Source organism: Heptranchias perlo, chromosome 5 (genome assembly GCF_035084215.1).
Source record: "Heptranchias perlo isolate sHepPer1 chromosome 5, sHepPer1.hap1, whole genome shotgun sequence".
Classification (NCBI taxonomy): domain Eukaryota; kingdom Metazoa; phylum Chordata; class Chondrichthyes; order Hexanchiformes; family Hexanchidae; genus Heptranchias; species Heptranchias perlo.
The window spans coordinates 75,936,622-75,956,015 of NC_090329.1; the positions used below are offsets into that span (position 1 = coordinate 75,936,622).

General features: G+C 43.0%; 1 protein-coding gene across 3 annotated transcripts in view; it reads left to right on the forward strand.

The window, feature by feature from the left end:
- cep85l (centrosomal protein 85, like) overlaps nt 1-19,394 on the forward strand; it is a 274,781-nt gene that overhangs the window by 240,847 nt on the left and 14,540 nt on the right. For 2 of the 3 annotated variants that reach the window (XM_067984681.1, XM_067984679.1), the window contains exons 5-9: nt 1,943-2,051; nt 6,850-7,038; nt 8,801-8,953; nt 14,330-14,484; nt 16,620-16,737. In XM_067984681.1, coding sequence (XP_067840782.1) covers nt 1,943-2,051; nt 6,850-7,038; nt 8,801-8,953; nt 14,330-14,484; nt 16,620-16,737 — 724 coding nt within the window. The remainder of the gene's footprint in view (nt 1-1,942; nt 2,052-6,849; nt 7,039-8,800; nt 8,954-14,329; nt 14,485-16,619; nt 16,738-19,394) is intronic. The other variant, XM_067984680.1, reaches the window with a different exon arrangement.

Sequence of the window (19,394 nt, forward strand, 5' to 3'; positions counted from 1 at the left end):
TTGAGGGCAGTGGTGACTTTGAGAGCGACAGGTAAAAAGATGGTGCTCGGGCCAGCTGGGAGCAGCTTGGCATGAAGGAGGCTGCAGATGTCCACGACTACATGTCGAGTGACTCTGAGCCTCCGTGTGCACTGCTGCTCAGAGAGGTCCAGGAAGCTGAGCCTCGGTCTGTGGACCCTGTGGCGATGGTAGTGCCCTCTGCGACGCATCTCTCTCTGCAGTTGCCCTCCCTCCCGCTGTACAGGTGGATGTGTCACAGCGCTCTGTTGTGGAGCTCCACGTGTCAGAGGTGGACGGCGTGGATGGCGAGGCTGGTGATGCTGTTCGCCCTCCGAGGAGGTCATGACTGCAGCTACGGCGGCCCCCATCCGCAAGATGTACATCTGAGGGGGTCCGCAAGGTAGGTACATGTCTCTGGACCCCGGGGTAAGTGTGCAAGTTGGTGACTTTGATTGTCAGGAGGAGGATGGTGGAGGCCAAACTTTGTCCCAAGTGATAGAGTGGCCTCCTGCAATGGGTGAGGGTCTCCCCACCCCCCACCTGTCAAATGGACCTTTGCAGCTGCCACAGGCTGACAGCTGCAACAGGTCCTTTTGAACTGGGAGTGTTTCCCCCAGTGTGGGAAACAGTCCCAGTTTGCTTTAAAATCCCACCCCTCCTCAGTTAATGACCTGAACAAGCAAAGTAAATAGCGTCAAGTGGCAACCCGCTGGCTTTAATTGCCTGCGGGATTCCCACCAGCGGGGGCTGCGCGTGCACGCCGGCGCGTCAGTGGAGAACCTGGAAGTGCGCGGGTTCGAGGCGGGCTCCGGTCCCGCTCCGGGATTTCCCGATTTTCGGGGCCCCCCCGCCAGGAATGCACCCGATAGCGGGTGCTAAAATGATGCCCATTGTCAACAGATAATCCAAAGGATCACCTAGAAATATTAACCAATTAGGAAGGCTTTGCATAATGGACCCATAGTATCATCAGAGTGAGCCATTCAACTTTCAGCCACAGATTTATCAGTGCAATTCTTCATTTTCAAAAGACATGTCTCCTAGATCTGTTAGAAATCTTAACCAACCACTAGGAATTTTTAAATTCTGCTTGCAAATAATTAGATTCTTAGAACTATTCAGTATAATATTAGGATATTTGATTCAGTGTCAGAGCAGTTACTGAGGCTGCTGCTGCTAAACCCTCACTTTCCCAGCCATATCAACTTTTGATATTTCCCTGACACTGATTCCAACCCAATGCCAAGTATAGTGGAGTCACCCATTTGAGTAATGTGTGGGGCCATTAACACCAGGAGAGTCAGACCAGTTTTCACAGTGCTCTTATGTCCATTATAGCAGCTTGGGAGTGTGGGAGAAATTCCGGGCCTATATACATAGTTTCAGCATTTGTGTTTTTTCTTTTTATCTCTGTCATTCCTATAACTTCTCCAAAGTTTCCCAAAGGCTGCTGAAAACTTTTATCTCAGTTATCTGGGAAGCACTATCTGGCAGTTAAAAAAAGGTAGCTTTGCTTATTGCAGTCATAAAACAGTTCAAGAGATTGATCAAATTGCTTATTTTTTTTACAGCCCCCAGCAGTTTTATGGACACAGTGTAGCTCCATAACGTATTAGCCTTTGTTGCAGTGTTTCTTGCTGTTTTTACATTTATTGGTGAGATATTATTGTTCTAGTAAAGATATCACAATTGGCTTCTACACTTTACTGATTACTGGAAACTGAGATTACCCAGCTGAACTTCATGTTATTTGCACTAGTTGCCACATATATAAATCTACTTCACAATGGATTTATGAAGCAGGCCTAGAGAAAGGTCATTAGGATTTAAAGGACTAGAGAGGAGTGATGACAGAAGCAATAATGCTTTGTTCGGAGGCTCATGTGGAAATTTAAAATCAAAGAACTTGCTGTTTGACTCCCAGTTTTCATTTTATTTTTAGCCAGAAGCAGCAGATTTTCCAACTTCAGCAAAAAATACAAGAAAATGAATTCAGAGCACAAAAAGCACTTTTGGAACGGTGTGACCCTGCGCTCGTGATGAAAACACAGGTAATTCTGAACTGTACGATACTAATATAATACAATACATAGGGCCCAAATATCTGTGGCCCTTCTGGTGTATTCTTTGCTGTAACTCTGACAGGAAATTAGACCGGGACCTGGATACGACAGATCCTGGTCTCATATTGGGGGGTTCCCGGGCCTTGGAAGGCACTGAGCCTCTGCCTGCCCATTACAAACCAACAGTGTAGGATGGAGCTGGGGCTGGAGCAAAGGCTCTTAATGATAGGAATTCCTGTGCCCCTGGTTCTGAGAGAGACTTCATTGGTGATGCTGGTGAGATCAGGTGGGTTACGTTGCCGATTTTTGTAAGTGGGCTACAACTGGGACCAGGCTCAGGATGCAACTTGGACCCTCGGAGATCTCTTAAATTTTAACCCAGTAATGATGCACAAAAGTCATATTCAGTGAGGATCTACATCAGTACTTTTACCCATAGCACCAACAATTATTTGCTGTCAAAATGAATTATTTTCTCCATTCATTCATAAGTAAACCCAGGCTATTCATGTGTCAGCCTAGGCTCAGCAGCAATACTCTTGCCTCTGAGGCAGAAGTTTGTGGGTTCAAGCCCCACTCCAGAGACTTGAACACATAATCTAGGCTGACAATGGCAACATGTTCCCGTAAAGGTCAAGGGTGGTTCCAAGAACTCCAGGGAACCTTGGATGTCAGGGGATATACGAGAATGGATTAGGAAAAAAAGGAGGGCTTTTGGCAGATACAAAAGGCTAAAGACGGAGGAAACCCTAGAGGAGTACAAAAAGTGCAGGGGGATACTTAAAAAAGAAATTAGGAGACCAAGGAGGGGCCATGAAATAACACTGGCGAGCAAAATAAAGGAAAATCCTAAGATGTTTTATAAGTATATTAAGGGTAAGAGGATGACTCGGGAAAAAATAGGGCCCATTAGGGACAAAAATGGCAATCTGTGTGTGGAGCCGGCAGATGTAGGAGGGGTTCTAAATGAATTTTTTGCATCTGTTTTCACTATGGAGAAGGACGATGTAGACATAGAAATACGGTAGGGGGACTGTGATATACTCGAACATATGAACATCGAGCGGGAGGAGGTATTGGCGGTTTTAGCAGGCCTAAAAAGGGATAAATCCCCAGGCCCGGACGAAATGTATCCCAGGCTACTGTGTGAGGCAAAGGAGGAGATTGCGGGGGCTCTGACACATATATTCAGAACCTCTCTGGCCACAGGGGATGTGCCAGAGGACTGGAGAACCGCTAATGTAATACCATTATTCAAGAAGGGGAGTAGGGAAAAACCAGGGAACTACAGGCCAGTGAGCCTAACATCAGTGGTAGGAAAATTATTGGAAAAAATTCTGAAGGACAAAATTAGTCTCCACTTGGAGAAGCAAGGATTAATCAGGGATAGTCAACATGGCTTTGTCAAGGGAAGATCATGTCTGACTAATTTGATTGAATTTTTTGAGGGGGTGACTAGGCGTGTGGATGAGGGTAACGCAGTGGATGTGGTATACATGGATTTCAGTAAGGCCTTCGATAAAGTCCCCCACAGGAGACTGGTCAAGAAGGTACGAGCCCATGGAATCCAGGGTGCCTTGGCACTTTGGATACAAAACTGGCTTAGTGGCAGAAGGCAGAGGGTGATGGTCGAAGGTTGTTTTTGTGACTGGAAGCCTGTGGCCAGTGGGGTACCACAGGGATCGGTGCTGGGTCCCTTGCTGTTTGTGGTCTACATTAACGACTTGGATATGAATGTAAAAGGTATGATCAGTAAGTTCGCTGATGATACAAAGATTGGTAGGGTGGTAAATAGCGAGGAGGATAGCCTCAGTCTGCAGGACGATATAGATGGGTTGGTCAGATGGGCGGAACAGTGGCAAATGGAATTTAACCCGGAAAAGTGCGAGGTGATGCACTTTGGAGGGACTAACAAGGCAAGGGAATACACAATGAATGGGAGGACCCTAGGCAAGACAGAGGGTCAGAGGGATCTTGGTGTGCAAGTTCACAGATCCCTGAAGGCGGCGGAACAGGTAGATAAGGTGGTAAAGAAGGCATATGGGATACTTGCCTTTATTAGCCGAGGCATAGAATATAAGAGCAAGGAGGTTATGATGGAGCTGTATAAAACACTGGTTAGGCCACAGCTGGAGTACTGTGTGCAGTTCTGGTCGCCACACTACAGGAAGGATGTGATCGCTTTGGAGAGGGTGCAGAGGAGATTCACCAGGATGTTACCAGGGCTGGAGCGCTTCAGCTATGAAGAGAGACTGGGAAGATTGGGTTTGTTTTCCTTGGAGCAGAGGAGGCTGAGGGGGGACATGATTGAGGTGTACAAAATTATGAGGGGCACAGATAGGATGGATACTAAGGAGCTTTTTCCCTTCGTTGAGGGTTCTATAACAAGGGGACATAGATTCAAGGTAAAAGGCGGGAGGTTTAGAGGGGATTTGAGAAAGAACTTTTTCACCCAGAGGGTGGTTGGAGTCTGGAACTCACTGCCTGAAAGGGTTGTGGAGGCAGGAACCCTCACAACATTCAAGAAGCATTTGGATGAGCACTTGAAATGCCATAGCATACAAGGCTACGGACCAAATGCTGGAATATGGGATTAGAGTAGACAGGGCTGATGGCCGGCGCGGACACGATGAGCCGAAGGGCCTCTATCCGTGCTGTATAACTCTATGACTCTATGACATTTCAGTGCAGCACTAAGGGAGGAAGTACCATCTTTTGGATGAGATGTTAAGCTGAGGACCTGTCCGCCCTCTCAAGTGGACATAGAAGATCCCATGGTACTATTCAAAGAAAATCAGGGGAGTTCTGGTATCCTGGCCAACATTTATTCCTCAACCAACACCATCAAAACAATTTATTAATTCAAGAGAAGTCATTACTTCATTGCTGTTTGTGGGACCTGGCTGTGCACTAATTGGTAGCCACATTCCCCTGACGACACTTCAAAAGCATTTCAATGGCTGCAAAGCATGTTGGGCCATCCTGAGGTTATGAAAGTCACTATGTAAATGTAAGTTATTTGTTTCTTCTTTATTCACCCTCATTGTGTCAGCTTGGTTTAGTTGGTAGCACTCTTGCCTCTGAGTCACATGGTTATGGGTTTAAAGCCCCATTATGAACTTGAGCACTTAACCGAAGTTAACACTTCAGTCCAAGACTGAGGGCTACTACATTGTTAAAGGTGCCTTTTTTTAAAATGAGATTTGCCTTAATCTTGTTTACCCTTTTCACTGCCTCCAACGTTCACATCTCCTTGCTGTAGTATGACAACCAGGATTGTGCACAATACTCCAGGTCTGCCCGCACCAGTGCTTTGTGCAGACACATTATCACCTCCTGCGATTTGTGCTCCAACTATCCGACTACATCCTAGGATCCAGTTAGCTTTCCTTACTGCTGCTGCATATTACACCATTGATTTCAGTCATCTAACCACCAATCCTTCTGCAGTATTGTGTCCTTTAGTTTATTTTCTCAATGTTTATTTGCCTATCCTGCTCTTATTTACTTGCATTTGTCCATATTAAATGCCATTGGTCACTTAACATCCCACCTGGCCAACTTACCCAAATTACTTTGTATTTAGTTATTCAGTTACCTATTGTTTGAAACCCTGTCCCTAATTTTGTGTCATCTGCAAATTTAGACAGTTTTGCTGCTGTCCTGGGTTCAAATCATTATCCACACTGTAAACAGCAATGGTCTCAGCACTGATCCCTTTGGCAAACCATTAGTGCTCAATGGCCATGTTGACAGCTCTATTTACAAACTTCCATCACTTGCTCTAGCTTTGCTAGTTTTCAATCCACTTCAGAAGCTTGCTTCCTCGTCCATGCCTCCTGATCTGGTGGACTCATCACTTGAATGGCACTGTAAATAATACTAGCTGCCAGTGAAGCAGTGAAGTAAAGTCAGTAGTCCAATTTCAGGATTCAAATAATGAATATAATTTGGGAAGTTGATATAATGTGACCCCTTAATTCATTATTGGCCACCCTTACAATACTAAAAATTACATTTGCAGAATTGTCAACACATGATTTTTTTTCAACATCTGCAAGTCACAAAAAATGTAGCGATTTTTAAGATCTGGGCCATTCTGGAGTGGAGGACTCTCTTTCCTAGGTAAATGAGAAAAAAAGAGGGGGTAAACAAAAGGCAGAGAGACCTGTTCTTAAACTTCTATCACAACAGTCACCCACCACAAACCCATCAATTTGTCCCCTCCGACTCTGTAGGAGGGCACCTCCTCTCCACTTGCTCCTTTCTCTTGCTAGCGTAGCTCAGATTGGGAGCTCAGTGTATGGGAATAGTATCTCTCAAAGACAATCCTGACATATACCACAGCACTTTAGCATGTCAATATTCTCTGCTATATTTTACTGTAAGACTAAAGTTTCCATTTCAGGACCTGTGCTTAGACATTGAAAAAGTTCCCCCTTCTCCTTTGATATGTTGATAGGGTGAGATGAAATAAGGTGGGAGCATAAACACATGCATAGACCTGTTAGACCGAATGGCCTCAATGGAGAGCCTTGGCTGCTGATAGCCCAAATCAGAGATGCAGGCATGCACTGCCCACAATTTTCTAACCAGAAACAAGACTCCCCACCAGTGGACTCAAAATTACCTCCTGCTGAAATCTTTCTCCTTTTTGCAGTATGGTTAAATATCCAAAGTGTCCTGACTCTACTTCCTTATATTACAAGATAGGATGTAATGAAAAAAAAAACCAAGAACACAGAACATGAATTTCTTTTAAAAAGTGGAAATCTTTTTCTTTCAGCAGCATGAATCTCCATGCGAGAATGTAAGACACACCCACCTTACAGAAACATCCAAAGTGGTTGACAATGGAAAGAAAGACCTACTGCAAAAGTTGTCTACAGTTGAGCTTGAGATTGTACGTCTCAATGAGTGCCTCAGGAAAAACACACAAAAATACATGGAAGATACAAAGAAAATGGAGGAGAAGGTAAAACTATTTGACTACAGATGATTTATAGAACCAATAAAACAAAGCAAAGCATCAAAAAGTGCAACTGAGCCTTGATATTATCCCGAGGTTTTGTTAAGTAAAAACAGAGATCCTGACAAATTGAATTTTGTTCAACAAGATCTTAGGAAATTTGTTCCTAAAATCTAGATGTATTCTATAGGGTTCTTCAGTTTATTAAAATGTCAGATATCTTAGGGATAATCCATAATTCAACCAATTCTCAAGAGTTTGGGGAGGAAGGGTTGCTGCTCCATGTGTTTAGTAGGATAAATTTATCAATTTGTGCTCCCGATTAGAGCTTCACCATCAGAAGTGCATACCTTGAATTTAGCCACATTGGTCAGTGGCCTTACAGGATTTTTCATCCTCCAGGACTCGCTGAGCTCCACACAAAGAAGAATGGCAGCATGAACTGGGGTGGAGAGCAAAGAGTTCCAGCATAATATGGTGAGGGAATATTGCAAGCATGATCTAGAGAGGGAGAGGGGGAGGAGAAGAACAGTGCCAGCATGAACTGAGGGAAGAATAAGAGTGCCAGCATGAATTGGAGGATGAGGAGGAGAAAGTAAAGTGCCAGTGTGAACTGTCCATGAAGAAAAAGAACTCCAGTGTGAACGGGAAGGAGAGAAGGGCCTAGTGTGGCCATGAATTTCTATGAAGCTGCTCTTGTTCTGCCATTGTAACTTTGTCAGAAGTGCAGCAGTGGCAGAGTGGGAGCAGCTCGAAGGAAATTCCCAGTGTCTCTATGTCATGGTGATATCCATAAAAACACTTTGAAGGCAATGTAGCAACTAGATTTAGTAACAGAGAGTACCAGTACATATCCACAGTAGTCTGCAATGTTGCCACAAGAAACAAAGGAAAATCCTTAATTTTTTGCTACAGTCTTCTGCTATTTAAGTGATGGATTGTTGGGTATTTCTGCAGTTGAACTTTTGACATGCCCATATCACACTGCACTATCAGTGTAACTATATGTCATAGGTTCATGAGTTGTCAGCTTTTTGGGGACTTGAGGTTTTTGACATTGTTGGTCAGCTTTTGCTAGTTTGGCATGAATGTGTGCATTTTAAAGATTAAAAGAAACCTGATGAAATCGCTGGCTGTTTTTTAGTGCTTAAAAGCCTCACTGGAATTTGGAGAGTGATGAGCATGCATGAATCTTTCCCATTCCCAACTTCACAGCAATGTGAATAGACAATCCCTCGCTTCACTCACTGCTAAACATGGTGTAGATACTCAAAACCCTGTTGCAATGTAAAAGTACCATACATTAAATTCGCAAATGCTTACACTTCTGTCAGAACTACATTGATCAAGAAAGTGAGTGCACAAAAAAGTAAGCATTTAAGATATATGGTATTAAATATGCAGAAGCATAAATAAAAGGTCACAACCAGCAAGATCAGGATCACTGCCCTTTGAAGCTTCTAAATGCTCCTAAAGAATTGATTACCTTATTATATTTCCATGAATCTTCAGGAAAGCTAAATTGAAATGCAGTTGAGTAAAGCATCCAGTCATTTAAATTTATGGAATATCCATAAGCCACATCTAGAATGTGGAACTGGTAACAATGATTAACGTGAAATTCTGGTCATTAATGCTCATTTATTCTCCTCCACTCCCCCTATCCAGCAGTGCCAATCGCCGACTCGAGTACCAGAGAACCATTATCACTAATCCATGTGGTATTGAAATGTTGGGTTCTCATTAATAATTATTTACTATGCTTCAGGTGAAAGCACGTGACAAATATATCAGCAGTCTTAAAAAGAAGCTGCAAAAGGAATCTGAGCAAAGCCAAGAGAGGCAGCAGAGAATAGAAACCCTGGAGAAGTACCTCGCTGACCTGCCCACCTTGGATGTCTTTCAGAGCCAGAGCCAGCAGGTAAAAGAGCTAGAGGGTCATTGATGGAGTTTCAGAATTTGGACAAACATTTGTTAAATTCAAATGACCATGCACACTTATTTTTTAGCAATTGTAATTTTAAAACTACTTCCCAGATATTGTATATTATTTTCAAAAAAGCCTAATACTGCAGATGCTGGAAATCTGAACTAAAAACAGAAAATGCTGGAAACAGAGTTAACGTTTAAGGTCGATGACCTTTCATAAAAACTGTTCTGACAAAAGGTCATCGGCCTGAAACGTTAACTCTGTTTCTCTCTCCACAGATGCTGCCTGACCGGCTGAATGTTTCCAGCGTTTTCTGTTTTTATTTTATTATTGTATATTATTTTTGACTGTACGGTACATTGAATCTGAAATAAATATAGAAAATACTGGAAATGCACGAGGGGCCAGTTAGTTTCAACAGGATGCACAGCAGCAACTCGCCAAGGCTTCTTCAACAGCACCTCCCAAACTCGCGACCTCTACCACCTAGAAGGACAAGGGCAGCAGGCACATGGGAACAACACCACCTGCACGTTCCCCTCCAAGTCACACACCACCCCGACTTGGAAATATATCGCTGTTCCTTCATAGTTGCTGGGTCAAAATCCTGGAACTCCCTACCTAACAGCACTGTGGGAGAACCTTCACCACATAGACTGCAGCGGTTCAAGAAGGCAGCTCACCACCACCTTCTCAAGGGCAATTAGGGATGGGCAATAAATGCTGGCCTTGCCAGCGACACCCACATCCCATGAACGAATAAAAAGTAACTAACAGAGAAAGATACATTAACATTTGGGCAGAATTCTGTAGCAGAACCATGTGATATACAGCATTTAACATTGCATTGGAACATTTTAAAATCTATTAATAGGCTGTAAAGACCCAATCACTCCTTCCTTATCTATGTAGTTAGGATATCCAGATTTTTTACCGTTTCCTGCTCTTCGCCCCATCACAATTGTTTTGTAAGTCCTATAAAATGAATTACAATTTTGACCATGTCAGCTCGGTTTTCCAGGATTTTCTATAATTATTTCAGATGTATATATACACATATATATTCAACAATCCTGGTTTTCTTTTATATCTCCATCACATTCTTTGAAAGTAACATTGAATTGTGGTGATTGTCCAACTGTTCATTAGCATACTGCTTGACATCCATAATGGACACAAATCCGTTCGTAATTATGCATTGTGGCATAGAGGTCAATTTTTGTCTTCACAGTGTGGCCAGTAATCTGGCCGAGTGGTTCGCCCATCCATTATAGAATTTGCCTGATTTTCAATGGAATGATAATTGGGTGTGTTCTATAACGGGCGGATGATCCTCCCTGCCAGGTTACTACCCATGCGGTAAAAAACAAAAATTTACCCCATGTTTTATGGAATGGCCATTTTCAGAATACTGAGCCATTTGTTAGAGAACCCAGAATCCAGCCAGAGATTTGGGCTCCTGGTGCCAGAGAGCAATACAGTCTTCTGAAAATTCCTAAAGTTGAGTATCAGGGGTCATATGAGCAAAGCCCACCCCCACCCCCACCCCCCTCCTGCCCTCTGGCTACCAAGCAAGCATCAATTAATTTGAAGGCTAACCAAAAACAACCAACTTGCTCCCAATTATGGCAAATTTCTCATACCATTTGAAGGTAGACCTGATTTTCACCAACATGTAAAACCAATTAAAGTATATGGCATGGGAATTAATCTTTCATTTTTAATTATTTAAAAATCTAAGAATTAAGTATAATTCAACAAGAAAGAATCACTTTGATTATCATTTAATGAAACTAAATGTTCTCCGTAATTTTGCAGCTTCTATTATTCCATTATAACAGTACCAATATCATTTGCAATTAGATTTTCCCTGCCCTCAAGGGAACTGGTCTTCTGCAACTAAACCTAATGCAAAATACATTATGTACAAATTGAGCCACTGTAATGTGAAATAGAACCTTTATTACCAATTATTACACATATATACTTCAACAAGCAAGTCTTTATTCTGAAAAATACTGAACAGTGATAGCTGTCATATTTATGGATTGGGTGCAAATAGGCATTAGACACTCAAAGAAAGAATATGCTGAGATTTGGCTGTAATGTGTAATTCAAACTCAACAACATAGAAGTCATTTATCTATATGTCTCAGTCTATGAGGCTGGAATAACTAAATGAGGCTTTCAGCATGGGTAGTTACCAACTGATTTTAATTAGATTTTAGAAGCAAATTATTCTAAGGAAACAGTTGTAGAATGCTTTATTACTGTCGTTATAGACATTTGCACATCTGCAGCTCAAAAGTGTGCTTAATTAAGCAAATTCAGCTACAAATACAACCATCTCTGTAGACTCCCTTTGCATTCTAATTAGGTCTTTTTTGTCGCTAATGAAGATCCACCATAAATTTATTTAAGAATAGCTGAAAGCAAGCTGACCTGAACTGTTCTTTTTCTGGCGGCTTCTACTCTCCATAGGCTCTGCTTATTTCTCAGGCAGCTATGACCGTCTGTTGGCATAGTGTCATGTTTCTGGGCAACAAACTATGAAGGCCTAAACTACAGATATCATACCTTTCAAACTTCTGAACCATCGTGAGAAAGAGGGTAATTGGTATCTATCTCTGGCCTCCAAAACCAGTTGACAGTTTTCTCATTAAACAGTTCAATAATTTTTTTAAAAAATTCTCAAACAGCACTAATGGAAGGTAACTAATTGTGTTAGCTTAATTGAAGGAAATTAAGATTAAAGTGACCAAGGTCCCAAAATACAGGGACGAGGAGGACAGAGCGAATGCAAATCAGCTGCTAGGAGACTGGATTTTGAGATGGAATCCGGATCCGTTGGGTTTCCACCCCTTACATAAAACACTCAAAATTTGGGTTGAGGCGGCAAGCAGATGAGGTGGGCGGAGACAAAACCTGAGCTTTGACCCCTCTCTCAGTTCTGTGTGTTGAGGATTGGCTCATCAAGCTGCCAATCATAGCTACCACCACTGGTGTGGGAGCTATGGCAACTACATTGTCTGTTTAACTAAGCTCCCTCACTGGTTGTATTAAATGAAGACCAGTTAATATTAAATATGTAAACAGCTCTGGAATGTGCTCAGTGGCCTCCACTGTCTCAAAACAGATGTGGTTTGTGATAATTCAAACCTCTAAGATGGCTGATTTGTCTCATATTTCAACTAATTTTTCCTAAAAATTCCAGGTAGCTTGTGTCGCTCTGGAAGTTAACCTTTTGTGAACCCAATATAACTTCATGATATAAATTAAACCAAAATCTATTCCAGACCAAATATCTCAAAATGTTACAAAATGTAATTACACACAGTACCAATAATAACAAGAACAACCACCTGCATTTATATAATGCATTTAATATCAAAAATTATCCCAAGGTGCTTCACAGGAAAGATGATAAGCCAAAGAAGGAGATAGTAAGAAGATTGACCGAAAGCTTGGCCAGAGAGGTGGGCTTTAGGAAGGGTCTTAAAGGAGGTGGAGCGATTGAGGGATTTGGGAAGGAATTCCCATTTGTAGGATCTAAATGGATGAAGGCACGGCTGCCAATGGTGTGGCAAAGGGAGAGGGGTTGCACAAGGGGAGTCAGAGGAAAGGAAAATTCGGTGGGGGTGCGGTGTTGTAGAACTGAAGGAGGTTACAGAGATAGGGAGGGGGGAAGCCATGAAGGAATTTTAACATGGGGATGAGAATTTTACATTTTAGACACCAGGGACCAAAATAGCTCTGCGTGGGTAGGGATGATGGTTGAATGGAACTTGGTGCAGGATAGGATACAGATGCAGATTTTTGGCTGAGCTGAAGTTTATGGAGGGTTGTGTATGGGAGGCTGTCCAGCAGAGCATTAGAATAGTCCAGTCTGGGGGTGACAAAAGCATGGGTAGAGGTGGAGGCAGGAGATGTTTATGGAGGTGAAAGTAGGGGCTCTTTGTGATGGAGAGGAACGGGGTCGTAAACTCAGTTTCGGGTTAAATAGAATGATGAGGTTGCAAATAGTCTGGTTCAGCTTGAGACAGTTCCAGGGAGGGGCCTGGAGTTGGTGGCAAGGATGCAGAGTTTGTGGCAGAGTCCAAAGCCGATGGCTTCAGTCTTCCCAATGTTTTACGAGGAAATTGCAATGCATCCAAGACTGGATGTTGGATAAGCAGCCTGTCAGAGAGGCTGTGGAGGGGTCAGGAGAGGTAGTGGAAAGGTAGAGCTGGGTCTCATCAGCTCACTATGTATGTGAATGATGTCACAAAGAGGCAGCAGGTAGACAAGGAAGAAAAGAAGCCCAAAGATAGATCCTTGGGGACTTCGGAAGTGACAGTGCGAGGGTGGGAAGCAGAATCATTGTTCGAGATGCTCTGGCTACAGTTAGTAAAAGTGGAAACAAGCAAATGCTGGGCACTAGAAAAGAGTGATCTTGGAGGGGGTTGGTCTGGTTGACAGTGTCAAAGGCTGCAGAGAGGTCAAGGAGCACGACATGGGATAATGCACCACAGTCATAGAGAACATCATTTATGACTTGGGTTAGGGCCATATTTGTGCTGTAGGTGGGTTGGAAATCTGATTGTAGAAATTCAAACAGGTAGTTGCAGGAGAAATGAGCACTTATTTGGGAGGTAACAATGTGTTCAAGGACTGGGGAGGAGAAAGACATTGGAGAGATTTAAACACGAGAATGAGAATTTTAAATTTGAGGCACTGGGGGAACCAGGAACCAATATAACTCTCCGATAACAGGGATGATGGGCAAATGAGATTTGGTGCAGGATAGGACACAGGCACGGTGTTTTGGATGAGCTGAGGTTTACGGAGGGTGGAGCATTGGAGACTAGTCAGGAGAGCATTGAAATAGTCAAGTCTGAAGGTGACAATGGCATGGGCAGATGTAGGGGTGCGAGAAGTTTGCAAGGACAGATGGGTGCAAGGTTGGCTTTTTGAGGACGGGGTGATGACGACAAAATTTGAATGCCCAAGGAGAGGGAACCATTTACAATGTCAGCCAGCATGGGGATCAGGAAGTGGGAATAGGGTCAAGGGAGCAGCAGGTGGGTTTCATGGATGAGATCAGCTAGGAGAGGGCGTGAGATGGAAGAGGGATGTGGGTTCAGTGCTAGTGGGGGGTGGCTGAGAAAAGATTTGGCTTGGTGGACAAGGGGAAGGGAGAAAGCAGCAGAGGCATTTGAACTGATGGTCCCAATCTTAGTGATAAAGAAGTCCATGAGCTCCTTGCACTTGATAGAGGTGATACCCCATAACATGGCATAATGCCATACAGCATAACGTAATACCTGTAATTTATTGACTATAAGTAAAATACTGCTGATTGTTACACTCTTGATGTTGCCATCACAGCTTACGATCCTGGAAGATAAAAATGAGCAATTTCAGGACACACTCAAAGATTTGGAGAAAAAGCTAGGAGAGAATCGAATCCTTTGCAGAGAGAAGGAGGTACTTCTGGAGAGTCAGAAGAGGAAGGAAAAGGAGTTAGTCACCGCAGTACAAAGGTAATATTTGTTCAAAGATTGATTTTATGCCTTTATATGCATTAGGGTGCTGGAAAGTCCCCCTTCAGCCCACAAAGCTGCAGGACCTCCAGTGTTCAGTGTCCCTGCCCTCAACCCAGCCTCCCCCTAAGTCGGTGACCATCTTTGGGGTAGGCAGAGGCTCTTTCCCCAGAAGGGCATCCTGGAAACTTTGGTGCTAGCTCAGGACACAATGGGCTATAAATTCGGCTGCCTAACGCCCATTTTGTAGGTGCTACATGGCCTCCTATTGACCCAAAAGGGCATCCAAAATGCGTGCGCACACTTCTAGCGTGACATGCGCTGGATGCCATCTTGGTAAAGGCTCTTGCGCACGTGCAGATAATGAACGCCGGTAAAATAGGGGAATATGTAGTAGATCAGTGTGTAACACTGATTTAAAAAGGGACAGATGTGATTTTAACCTCGCATAGCTGAACAGGTCGTAAACAGCATGGAGGACCCCTCCCCCCACCACAAACGCTATTCAAGGGGATCATGCAGGACTTACAGGTTTGTTGTTGGATTATTGCTTCTGGCTGTTTTTGGAGGTCTCCTATACTTGAATACTAGGACTAGGAGACTTAGCCTAAAAATTAGAGCCAGGACTTGCAGGAGTGAAGTTAGGAAACACATCTACACTTCTCTATAGGGAGTGGGCTGGCTGGCTGACAGGCAACAGCAAGGGCAGTGGTGGAGTTACGGGGTGGGACAGGAATACTGTCATCCTGAGAGAGGACAGCAGGTTCATGTTCCATGGAGCCACTGCCACTTGCTGCCTCCTGTTATGCGCCATCTTCTCCTGCAAGAAAGCGGGACGTGTGTCGCTGAGTGTCCAGCAAGGTGTTTGAGTAATGTGCCTGTCATGGTTGAATAGCTGCCAGTGTGTGTGAGACCTGTGAGTTGTGGGTGTGCGGCTTGCAACAGTGGTAATGTGTGGGGGAGAGAGGAAGCATCTGATTGGAAGAGTTGAGTACTGATTGAAAGAGTTTGTCGGTATGTGGGTGATGGGGGGTGTAGTGTGTGGAGCAGTGGCTAGTGGTGAAATTGGTAAGAGATGCGACTTGACAGTTGAACTCATTCACCTTGACAGTGTCAAAGCATTGAACTTCTTCCTGCACTGCATCCATGTTCCTGGTGGTATGCAACTGGCATTGACTCCGTCCCCTACTGTCTCGGGGTCATATGTCTGGAGGGCCTTTTGCCCCCCATGCGGATATAGGATGCCTCTCCTTCTGTCAACTTCTTGCACCAAGGCCTCTAGTGCATCATCAGAGAATCTTGGTGCATGCTCTCTCGCAGGCCCGGTCCAAACTCAGATCGGCAGATTGGTAAGGTCTGGCTTGCAGATTGGAGGATGTGGGATTTAATAGTGTGCAACCTTTATTCAATGTTTTAACATAACTCCGTTTGTAAACATAGGGACATGACCTGCATCTGTGTTTTACGTGTGCGATGTCTGATCTCCCATCAGACTCGATGTGGACCCGTATTTTATATTTTGCAACTAAGAGGGGCAGGCTGCCTTTAAGAAGTGCAGGCTGCCTTTAAGTGGTACTAGCCACTTGCGATACCTGGGCCCCCTGCTGGTGAGCAGCCACTTATCAGCATAGCAAGGCCTGGCTGCTCACAGCTATCAGGTAAATCACCAAGCGGCACAAATGTTACGTGCTGCCTGCATCTCAACGACCGGTCGCAGGTTAATCGTGCTCTGCGACCCCCGCGCCTGGTTTTGGGGGTTATCCAATATAACCCCCGATGTGTTTTGTCATGCCAATGTACTTCTCCTAGAGAACAGTTATGGATTTTGAGGACATCAACAATGTAGTTTGTTATTTTTAAATAATGCCATATTTTTTTTGGACAATGATTGTGTGTTTGATTTGTTTTGTTTCAAATTCCTAATGCAAAATGGAAAATTTTTGATAAGCAGCTACGTAAATTTCTTTAGCAACCAACCTTCAGGGTATATTATGGGATATCATTATAAGTCAACCATTGATGGCTTTATAATAAAAACAGAAAATGCTAGAAACGCTCAGCAGATCAGGCAGCATCTGTGGAGAGAGAAACAGAGTTAATGTTTCAGGTCAATGACCTTTGCTGTCTATGTTCAGTTTGCAGCAGAAAGTAGAAAAGTGCTTAGAAGATGGAGTTCGGCTTCCCATGTTGGACATGAAGCAGCTCCAGTGTGAGAATGACTACCTCAGGGAAAAGTGTGAACATGCCAGCAAGGTTAGTTTTGCCCTGTAGTTTTGCAGTTTGGTGACATGCTGCGCAGGTTGTATGTATCTTAAGAACATAAAAACATAAGAAATAGGAGCAGGAGTAGGCCATATGGCCCCTCAAGCCTGCTCCGCCATTCAATAAGATCATGGCTGATCTTCTACATCAACTTCACTTTCCTGCCCTACCCCTTAGTGTCCAAAAATCTACCGCACTCAGTCTTGAATATATTCAATGACTGAGCATCCACAGCCCTCTGGGGTAGAAAATTCCAAAGATTCACAGCCTTCTGAGTACAGAAATTTTTCCTCAGCTGTCCTAAATGGCCGACCCCTTATCTTGAGACTATGACCCTGGTTCTAGACTTCAGCTAGGGGAAACAGCCTCAGCATCTACTCTGTCAAGCCCTCTAAGAATTTTACACATTTCAATGAGATCACCTCTCATTCTTCTAAACTCCAGAGAATATAGGCCCATTCTACTCAATCTCACCTCATAGCACAACCCTCTCATCCCAGGAATTAATCTAATGAACCTTCGTTGCACCTCCAAGTCAAGCATATCCTTCCTTAGGTAAGGAGACAAAAACGCCAGGTGTGGTCTCAAAGTCCCATGTAATTGCAACAAGACCTCCTTACTCTTATACTCCAACCCCCTTGCAATAAAGACTAACGTACCATTTGCCTTCCTAATTGCATGTTAACTTTATGATTTGTGTACAAGGACATCTAAATCCCTCTGAATACCAACATTTCTCAGTCTCTCACCTTTTAAAAAAATTCTGCTTTTCTATTCTTCCTACCAAAGTGGATAATTTCACATTTCCCCACATTATACTCCATCTGCCACCTTCTCGCCCATTCACTTAACCTGTCTATATCCTTTGCAGTCTCTTTGCATCCTCCTTACAGCTTACTTTCCTACCTAGCTTTGTATCATCAGCAAACTTGGATACATTACATTCTGTCCCCTCATCTAAGTCATTGATATATATTGTAAACAGCTGAGGCCCAAGCACCAATCCTTGCAGCACCCCACTAGTTACAACCTGCCAACCCAAAAATGACCCATTTATTCCTACTCTGTTTTCTGTCTGTTAACCAATCTTCAATCCACGCTAATACATGACCCCCAATCCCATGAGCCCTAATCTTGCGTAACAACCCTCTTGTGTGGCACCTTATCGAATGCCTTTTGAAAATCCAAGTATACTACATCCACTGGTTCCCTCTTATCTACCCTGCTAGTTATACCATCAAAAAATTCTAATAGATTTGTCAAACATGATTTCCCTTTCATAAAACAATGTTGACTTCCTAATCATATTATGATTTAAGTACCCCGTTACTACATCCTTAATAATCGATTCTAGCATTTTCCCTATAACTGATGTCAGGCTAATTGAGCTATAGTTCCCGGTTTTCTCTCTCCTTTCTTTAATAGCGGGGTTACATTTGCTACCTTCCAATTCATGGGGACCATTCAGAATATAGGGAATTCTGGAAGATCAAAACCAATGCATCTCTGCAGCCACCTCTTAACACCCTGGGATGTAGGTCATCAGGTTCAGGGGATTTGTCGGCTTTTAGTCCTATTATAATTTCTCCAGTACTTTTTCTTTACTAATCTTAATTACTTTAAGTGCCTCACTCATTAGACCCTTGGTTCCCCACTATTTCCGATATGTTTTTTATGTCTTCTACTGTGAAGACAGATACAAAATATTTGTTTAACGTCTCTGCCATTTCCTTACTCCCCATTATAATTGCTCCTGTCTCAGCCTCTAAGAGACCCAACTTTACTTTTGCTACTCTCTTCCTTTTTACATGCTTGTAGAAGCTCTTACGATCTGTTTTTATATTTCTTGCTAGTTTACTCTCATTCAATTTTCTCCCTCCATCAATTTCCTGGTCATCCTTTGCTGATTTCTAAAACCCTCCCAATCCTCAGGCTTGCAACTCTTTTTGGCAACATTGTAAGCCTCGTTTAATCTAATACTATTCTTAACTTCTCTGATTAGCCACTGTTGGATCGTTTTTGCTGAGAAATTTTTATTTCTCAATAGAATGTATATTCGTTGAAAATTATTTCTTTAAATGTTCGCCATTGCTTATCTCCAGTCATATCTTTTAATCTAATTCCCCAATCTACCTTAGCCAACTCGTCCCTCATACCAATGTAATTGGCTTTGTTTAAATTTAAGATCCTAGTTTCGGACTTAACTACATCACTCTCAAACTCAATATGAAATTCTATCATATTACGATCACTCTGCTCCAGCAGATTCTTAACTATAAGATTACTAATTAACCCTATCTCCTTACACGATACTAGATCTAAAATAGCCTGTTCCCTAGTTGGTTCCTTAACATATTGTTCTAGAAAAACGGTCTCAAATGCATTCCATGAACTTGTCCTCCAAACTACTTTTGCCAATTTGGTTTACCCAGTCTATATGAAGATTAAAGTCCCACACAATTATTACATTACTCTTGTTACACACTGCTCTAATTTCTAAATTTATACTCTGGCCAACACTATAACTACTGTTAGGAGGCCTATAAACCACTCCCACCAGTGTTTTCTGTCCCTTGGTATTTCTTAGCTCCACCCATACTGATTCCACATCCTAATTTTGAGTTAAGATCCTTTCTCACTACTGCCTT